This window comes from Leptinotarsa decemlineata, unplaced genomic scaffold (assembly GCF_025532065.1).
Source record: "Leptinotarsa decemlineata unplaced genomic scaffold, Ldec_3_MD MMD2_tig00026374_RagTag_RagTag, whole genome shotgun sequence".
In the NCBI taxonomy this organism is placed as follows: Eukaryota; Metazoa; Arthropoda; class Insecta; order Coleoptera; family Chrysomelidae; genus Leptinotarsa; species Leptinotarsa decemlineata.
The window spans coordinates 3,486,860-3,496,310 of record NW_027412710.1 but is presented as its reverse complement, the minus strand read 5'-3'; the positions used below and the strand labels follow the sequence as shown (position 1 = coordinate 3,496,310).

Sequence of the window (9,451 nt, the reverse complement as noted above, 5' to 3'; positions counted from 1 at the left end):
TGAGAGGAGTGGTGTAAGCTTTTACGTGACGTCACATATTAGCACATATTAGCGAATGTATTATGATAGTGGTAATCTAGCAATTGAAGTGAGGAATCGGCAAACAGAGGGGTCACTGTATTTCTTTTTTTTATTATTGTAATAAACTTCCTTAGTCATTGCAAATAGAACTATTACTTTTATGAGAAGTTAAATATTTCAATTGTGGGCTTCCCCAATAACTGGGCAGTTTTCCGGTTTTTAACTGGCCAACAAAAATTGGTGGCGCTTCCCCATTTAGTTAAAAATCACTGTTTTTTTCTTAATTAGTTGCACCCACGACTTTGTGCAAACCACTGACCTAGTCGGGCATGTTAGTGGTGTTTTTGATCTTCGGCAACCCTATTGTAAATTTAATTATCTTGTTCAAAAACATCTCGTAGCAAGATATATCTCTAAAGCCACACACTTCTAGTTTTGCTGCAGAATTTCATGATCTACGCAATCGAAAGCTTCTGAAAGATCGCAAAAAACTACCGCTGCTATTTCACGATCATTCAAATTGAGATACACGTTTTCCAGTAGATGAAACATAGCATCTTCCCTGTTTTTCAAACTCTGAAACCCAAACTGACTGCTACAAATAATATTATGTTTTTTCACAAACATCATAATTCTTTGTTTGAAAAGTTTTTCTATGATTTTAGCAAGGGTAGGTAGCATAGAAATAGGGATTGGCAGGATTGTTAGTGTCGCCTCCTTTGTGCGAAGGAATAACAATTGCTGTTTTTAAACATGCCGGAAATACATTGCTTGTGGAAGCTTGTGTTTATAGCTTCCACCAAAGCGGTGATAGCGGAGTTGGGCAACTTGGTAATAGTTATTTATGTATCAAGGGAATTAGGAGGGCCTTAATTACCGATGGCAAAGTTTGCGTCCCGAGGGCCTCTGGCCCGAGGGACAGCAATTGCCTGAGGTTATTAAGGCTCATTAATTCCCGTGGTACATAGATAATTTTATTTCTGACCGATTTCAATAAAATTTTGTTCATTTTTGAAACGGAAAAATGTACCAATTCATTACCTTCCCGGTATATTTGAATCAGGTACCGTTGATTATAGTAGTTTTCTTGTTGCTAGGTTGTTGCTATGTTACTTGTTTATAAACAGAACTTTGTTATCAAGCTGTGTTTGCGGTGAAAACGTGTTTTCTACCCCAAATATAATGGAGGATATTTTGAAAAAAGCTGAACAAGCAAGAGAATCATTAATTCCATCGAAAAGTGAAGCCGTATACCAAAAAGAATACAAGATATATCTGGACTGGCTGACACGGAAAAATGTTATGCCAAAAGATGTCACTGAAACTGTATTTCTGGCATATTTTCAAGAACTGGTAAGGAATTTTCTATGTTTTTCGGTAGCTTTGGTAGTAATTGTGTTTATTCGTTTCAGTCAGAAACGTATAGTCCGAATTCTTTATGGACTAAATGGTCAATGCTAAAATCGATGGTGACTATACATGAGAAACGAGATATCACCAAGTTCAATGAACTACAGGCTTTTTTGAAACGGAAGAGTAAGAGTTATAAGCCGAAAAAGTCTGCTGTTTTATCTCCTAAAGATGTTATCAGATTCCTAAAGGACGCTCCTAATGATATTCATTTATTGCATAAGGTAATTTTTTTCTTATTTTCCTTTTTGTGTGTATTTATTTCCTTTTTTTTGTTATAGGTTGTTTTGATTATGGGTTATTTTGGAGGATGCAGAAGTCAGGAACTTTTGAATATGAAGATATCGGATATAGAGGACCGGGATTCCGTTATGGTAGTGAACGTACCGGAAAGTAAAACTGGTGTATCGAAGAAATTTACAGTTGTGGATGAAAAAGAGTTCTCCGCTTTGCCTTTATTAAGACTTTATATGTCTTTGCGTCCTAAAGGTATGGAACGATTTTTTTTGAGCTTCCGACAAAATAAAGTAGCCAATTGGAAAAAACATGTTTGGGAAAATCCCCAGCAAAATCGCAATGTATTTAGGATTGCCAAACTCATCTTCCTATGGGACATTGCCTTCGTCGCACTTCTGCTACTGCTCTAGCCAATGCAGGAGCAACTATGACTAACTTAAAAAGACACGGAGGTTGGAAAAGTTCCACGGTGGCGGAGGGGTATTTGGAGGAGAGCATCGAATTGAGAAATAAAACGGCGCGTATGTTGTCTACTTTGTCATCAGAAGAGGCAGGTACCTCGACTATAGTGAACAGAAGCTCCAGCCATACAAAAGAAGAAATTGTTTCCAGTGGCGGAAGTAATTTTCAGGGAACATTTCAAAATTGTACATTTATTATTTGTAATGACGTGAATGAATAAAATATGGTTCAGTTTTCATGTCTATTTATTTTTACTTGTGAAAGGTAGAGGGAATTATAAAATCTATAATGTCCCAAGGGAGTTATGACCCTCTTTATTGATAGCGTAACTATGACGATATAAGCTTATAATATCCCGGTCAGAAATAAATACTTTTATGCTCATGTCATCCTAACCAGCTGAGTTTGAATTTTTTATTTCTTTTATAATTTTTATAATTTCCATAACATCTGTAGGCATGAAAAAAAACGTTGCTGTAACTGATTTCATTTTGAAAGAAGTCAAGGGAATATTATTGGATTTCATATCTTTGGATAATTTATGAGCCACAGTAATATTTGTTAATATAATCAGATTTCAGGTCAGAATCACCCGGTAAATCAAATGTCTCACGGGATGATTTGAATAGACCAAAATAATGCATTTTTAATTCGACTTATTACCAAAAAATGAGCACCTAATATGGAACTGGACTTCGTTCTTAATGCGATAAATACTTAGTGATAAGCAATCATCTAATCGTTTGTTCTAATTATAACTTCGATATGTGAATCTTCTGAAATTAATTATCAATTTGTCCCAATTGAACTGCTTGAATGAATTATTTAATATTAATATATGTAACAGGGCCCGAAAGTTATAAAATATTTCATAGTTGTATTTTTGAACGAACTGTGTTTATTTTGACCCAGTTTTAATCATTTCGTCCGAGCCTTCCAACAGTCTACATCCGCTCTCAAAAGAGATGGCGTCGACGTCGTATAAGATTAAATGAATGTGCGTCGCAGTCATGGCACATCGCGATCGAACTCGCCAGTAACGCTGCGCAAGATCAATTTGCAGCCCCTCTGAATATCTCTTCTTACGTAAAGGGTAGTGAGTGAGGAGAGTCGTACACCATGGCTGATAAAAAAGGGAGTGAATTTTATACTCGACCTCCAGTTTTGGGGAAATGGGAAGGTTTCCGACAGTTTCTGTGGAATCCTGAAACCAGCCAGTTCCTTGGAAGAACTGGATCTAGCTGGGGTAAGAGAAATTGCAATTTTTTTGTTTCCTAGGAGTTGACCTAAAAACTGCTTGCAACGGTTTCCTGGTGCAACTATTCTGATTCAACATTGCTTTCTGATAAATCGATTGAAACTCAAGATACTTCTGATATTTCAGATCGCAAACATATACATTTCCTTCAGCATAGTCTAACGAATTTATACTGAATCAATAATAGTTTTTACTGAATGATGATCTTTGTTTGAACAATTGATTATAAATAATATTTTTTCAATTCTCTGCTATATGAATAGGGCGGGGTTTCGGGTGTGAATTTTTCATGATTTTCGAATTGTTCAACCCCGTATACGAGGGCGCTCCCAGAAGTACCTGGCCCAACAAAGAAAACACAAAAATTTTGGAAAACATTTTTGTTCAACTTAATCTCTATGCAGTTCTATACACTTCTCCCATCGATGTTCAATAAGTTAGATACCTTTTTTATAATAAAAACTATCTTGCTTCTCAAAATAGCCATTAATTGCCGTCATCACTTCTTTATCGTTGGAAAATCTTTCACCACTGAGCCATTTTTTCAAGTCTGGGAGCAGAAGATGAACCAAGGGGGCTGAATCTGACGAATAGGGTGCATGAGGAAGCAGTTCCAACTTTAATTCGTTGATTTTGGTCATTGCCATAATGGATTTGTGAGCTGGTGAATTGTCTTGATGAAAAAACACTTCTTTCTCAGCCAATTGTGGTCGTTTTGGCTTGATTTTTTGACTCAAACATTGCGATATATTCGCGTAATACTTACCGTTGATAGTTTTGCCCTTTTTGAGATAGTCAATGAGAATTATCCTCGGCGCATCTTTGCCTTCTTTAGAGCCGGTTCTTCCCTTCGAGTCCACTGTTTTGATTATTCTTTTGTCTCGGGTGTAATGTGATGGACCCATGTTTCGTCCACGGTTATAAAACGACGCAAGAATTCTGCTTTGTTGCTGCGAAACTTTGCTTAACACTTAATTGAAACATCTTCACGACACTGATTTTGCTCGAGTTTGAGTAAACGCGGCACCCATCTTGCACATAGCGTTCTCATTTCCAAATTTTCAAATAATATACGATGTACCGCACTTTTTGAAATGCCCACTGAGTCTGCTAGCTCGCGCACTTCCAGTTGACGATCATTTATAATCCGGTCAATCTAGACATTGGAAGGTACATGAATTTACAACAAGCTGCAAACACGTGTAATCGTTCAAAACATAGTTAAAAATAAGATTTTTAAATTCCGAATGATTGCGATGCCTGGAAAAAAAATATTCGGGGTCGAAGGTCAAAAATCTCGAAACAAATTGGTTTTTCGCGATTTTCAGGGAAACGGTAAGTTTTATCATGAAATAACTTTAGATAAAAATTGTAGATCATGAAATTCTCTACAAAAAATGCATCAATACTTTTTTTTCTTAGAGCCACTGATTCTGAGAGACGACGAGTCAAAAATTTGTAAAAGTTGTAATCGTCATTATATGCACACGTTTCCACGCCACCTATGAGATAGTGTACTTAGCGCGTTTTTTTAACGTGGTTTCCCCAGTAGGCCTATTCCACATGTCTGTTGTGATTCTGTCAAATTGAAAACTTGCATAATAAAATATATTAGGAAGGGTTGGAAATTATAAAAGCGATTGAAATTAAAAAATTGTAAAAATGAATTCATCTGAGTCATAACCTTCAAATACTTCTTCTTGTCGTTCTTCTTCTTGGTCTTCTCTTGATCTTCTTCTTCTTCTTAATTTTCATCCTGGGTGTGGGTAAACTGCGTCAACTCGTTGGTATCAAATGAATCCTCCACTATTGGTGATACAGTATTAGAACATGACTGGCCTTGACAATGTGTACATGCCAGAGAACACAACAGTCCAACTTTTTTACAACCTTATTTAGCCCTGCATCCCTTTTTACAGTTGCAAAAAATTGTGGTCAGCAGTTTTTCCGGCGCAGGTGGGGGTAAAGTCTGAATAGGTTCTAATGCATTGTCGACCAACTTCCAACCCCAGTCTTTCGGGTCTAGCTGATAACCAAGCCACACTTGAACTTGGTAATATACCCGGAAAAGATGTTGATGAGCAGCAACTGAGGTTGGAGGAAGACAAGCTAATTGCACCTGTTTCTTATTTTTAGTGTTTTTTACGAAACATGCATATCGATACTTATCTAAGCAGGTGGTTTTTTTCGGAGCTTTGTACATAAAAAGAAGAAACTGAATCCTGTTGGTGATAATTTCTTGTGGAGTCGAATTACTTTTTTTGAAAACTTCAGCACATTGAACTAAATCTTGTTTTTCAAACATTTTAAAGACTGTTGCTTTACCCCTCCTGTAAAATGCAGACGTCGTATCACAGCCAGTTATTGCCTGTAAAAATAGTACATAATTTTGACTCTTTGCAAAAGTAGATAAACTTTTTGACGAATATATTTCGGTTTGACTTTGAGCTTTTCCTGGCTTTAAAATGAAAATAGTTCTTTCAGATGGAGTTCGAGCAGTAAGAAGTACGAGTAAGTCTACATCTTCACCAACAACAATAGTTGTATTTGTCAAATTAAATTGCTCTGTAGCTGTTTCAATAATCAGTTCGTCGGCATCGTTATTAGCCTGTTCAGCCAATATATTGTCGCCAATAAACTTATCCTTCAACATTAAAATGAACCGATTACAACTTTTACAACTTTTTGACTCGTTGTATCTCAGAAACGGTGGCTCTAAGAAAAAAAGTATTAATACATTTTTTGTAGAGAATTTTGTGATCTACAATTTTTATTTGAGGTTATTTTATGATGAAACTCACCGTTTTCCTGAAAATCGCGATTTTTCACCATTGACCTCGAATAAATTTTTTTCCAGGCATCACAATCATTCGGAATTTCAAAATCTCATTTTCAACTATGTTTTGAACAATTACACGCATTTGCAGCTTGTTGTAAATTTAAGTGCCTTCACTCTTATTTTTTAGTCTAATTTGACCGGATAATTAGTGTCGCTTTGTGGATTTTCTTCACCGTTTCTAAAGTCCTCATTTCATTTGGTCGACCACTGCGACGCTCGCCTTGGCAGCTCGTACTACATCGTTTAAACTCGGCTACCCAATATTTGACTATCGTGAACGAAGGAGCAGACCACCCAGTTTTTATATTGATTAAGCTGAGGCCTTTCAAATAAAAGGATTTTACCACATAACCATAACCAATTTTCGCTATTTCCACAAATCCACTGAAAACGTTCATTATAGATGGCTGCCAAACAAATACTAAACAACGCAGCGTCTTCAATCTTGAAACATATGTTTTACAGTGATATTTTTCAAACAACTACCGCCATCTCTAGGTCAGAGATGGGAGTACCTACGTATATTACAATATTTCGAATGCAATAATTAATTTTTGTACAAATAAGAGAATTTGAATATTTCAAACTATAGCTCTAGAAGGAGACGGCTACAAATCCATTATAGAGACAGAGTTTAACATATTTTCAGCAGTCGGTAAAATGGATGAAGAAAAATGATTTTCATTTTCGATTTCGAAAAAACGATTTTATTCAAGCTATCTACACGTTATTAATCTACGAAATGCTGTCATTTTTCACATTATTGATTAGATATTTATGTCACTCCTGATTGGTATCCAATGGATATGGAAATATTACATTATATGAGTTTGTTATGTATACATGATTTGATGACAATTAACCGAACTTGTTTTTTAAAATAAAGGGGATATCTGTCAAAAATAGGCAAAACGTCAACTTTATCCTAGTTGCATAACATTTGGCATATGGATATAAAATTGCCGTAGACACAACTTTTTCAAGTAACTTTTTGTTAAATTCGATCTAGACATGCACTTTTTCAATTTTTTTCAAAAAAAAAGTTGAATTTGACAAACACTGAACGTCAGTGGGTCGCAGTTGGCCATATCATTTAAGGTTAAATTCAAAGCACAAACAAGTGCCGAAGTTAAACTTCATTGAAACTTTTCGAAAAAAAAGTTTCCCATATGGTGCGCATTTTAGTGGTGACACTGTATAATAAAAAACTCAGAGAAACTTTCTCTATTGAAGTCTTACGGTTAATTTATTTTGGATTGACGCAATCGGTGTTGCAGTATGACTTTTTATTCTGGGGCTTTTCAGCACACATTGGTAATAATCCAGTCATTTAAGCTTAAATTAGGTAAGAATCTCGGAATTCGAGATACCCAGCTGTAAGTCTGTAAATACTTGTATATTGACACCTTAAAAGTTGTCTCAAAACCTACATATGGTAGGGTGTAGGCAACTATTAAATTTCAAGGTCAAAGGTCACAAAAATCGTTTTTTTTGCGCTTTTTTTGGAAATATCTCATTTCCTATGGGTTTTTTGCTATTTGTATTTATTATCAATATTGTAGAATACAAAATTCTCTACAAATTTTGTCAAAAAACATTTTTTATGCGGTGAACCGTTTTCGAGATAGAGGACGGAGAGCGCGCGGTCACAGCATCACTTCAGGTCAACCGGTGCCTCCGGTCGGAAACGCGCCATATATAGTTGATGAACTATCGATAAATCAATGATTATAAATATTTGTCAATTTTTATTAACTATTATATTATATTTTATCATTTTCTTCATGCATTAAATCTATATCTATTCAATAATACTCATAACCGTTTACTAAAATTAAAAAATAATTGAGAGAAAAACTTAAATCATAATATAATTACATTCCCATTTACACTAATGACATTTTAAATTGAAAATAATTTAGTGCCTCTTTAAAATCTGTAAATTTTAAAATTCTTCCACTACGTCAAATCGAAATAACAAAGATAAGTTCATTAATATGTTAATTGAAAAATTACAACCTGCAAATATTACTACTAAACAAGCCAGAGATGATGCGGATGTTCTTATTGTTGAAACTGCAATTGAAGAATCAAAGTCTAAAAAAACTGCAGTTATAATAGGACAAGATATTGATTTACTTGTCATTTTAATTGGGCGTACACTGTCTTACGAACAAGAAATTTTCTTTAAAAAGGTTGGGAAAGGTAATGTAAAAACGGAGATATACTCGACTGAAAGTTTTGATAATTATCCTCATTCTAAAAAACATATTTTATTTCTGCACGCATTAAGTGGCTGTGACACAACTTCTGCGCTTTTCAAAAAGGGAAAAAAATGATTTTTAAAAGTTTTTGAGAAACTGACAAATTTGGATGAACTAGCTGCAGCATTCGAGGAAGAGAATTGTTCGGCCCAGAGATTATTAGAGAGTGGAACTCTCCGAAATCTGTGAAAAGTCTCGATCATCTTCGTTATATGCATTACGTCAAGTCTACAAAATTTAATAAACCTGTGCAGCTTTTAAATATTCCACCAACAAGTGCAGCTGCTCATCAACATTTCAACCGTGTATATTATCAAGTTCAAACTTGGTTAGGACATGATTTGGAACCCCAGGTATGGGGTTGGGTAATGCGAAACGATTTTCTGGAGCCTATCATGACAATTTTACCACCTGCTCCAGAAGATTTGCTAAATACAATTTTCTGCAACTGCAAGAGTGGTTGTGGTTCGCGATGCGGATGCAGGAAAGCGGGCTTGCAATGCTCTTTAGCTTGTGGCCAATGTAATGGGCATGCTTGTCTCAATGCTCTACCATATCAGAGCGACATTAACGAAGATGGAACCTTTGACCCCGAAATCATGGAAGAACTTGAGACAAATGTCGTTGAAGACGATAATGAAGACCAGTTTGAAATTTACCAGCAGCCAGAAGACGACGATGAAGAGGAAGAAGATGATTAAAATTTTAAATTGTAGTTTCTGTACCCTTCATTCCACTTCTTTACTTTCAATAAAAATAAATGTATTCAATGATATTTTTTAATAAAAAGATTAATTCATAGTGTATTTGTTTTTTTTTTCATCATGTAAGAAGTTATAAATATTAATTAGGTTAAAATTCAAATATAATTCCTATATTTTCATTAACAATTCTGCAATTACATGGGCAGGTAAGTGTTGTTGAATAAATTAATATTGAATAAAAAGTGGATACGTTAGG

At 35.2% G+C, this 9,451-nt stretch overlaps 2 protein-coding genes across 2 annotated transcripts in view; both read left to right on the top strand.

Annotated features, from left to right (window-relative positions):
• The first annotated feature begins 858 nt into the window (after nucleotides 1-858).
• Nucleotides 859-2,592, top strand: LOC111504499 (uncharacterized). The gene is made up of 4 exons (XM_023159062.2): nucleotides 859-1,374; nucleotides 1,434-1,655; nucleotides 1,713-2,009; nucleotides 2,587-2,592. Exons 1-4 carry the CDS (start codon nucleotides 1,204-1,206, stop codon nucleotides 2,590-2,592), a joined length of 696 nt encoding a protein of 231 aa, XP_023014830.2. The 5' UTR covers nucleotides 859-1,203.
• A 433-nt stretch (nucleotides 2,593-3,025) lies between these two features.
• Nucleotides 3,026-9,451, top strand: part of LOC111504506 (sodium/potassium-transporting ATPase subunit beta-2) — a 49,846-nt gene continuing 43,420 nt past the window's right edge. Inside the window, exon 1 of the mRNA XM_023159069.2 lies at nucleotides 3,026-3,376. Within this exon, the coding sequence (XP_023014837.2) occupies nucleotides 3,250-3,376 (127 nt within the window). The 5' untranslated portion in view covers nucleotides 3,026-3,249. The remainder of the gene's footprint in view (nucleotides 3,377-9,451) is intronic.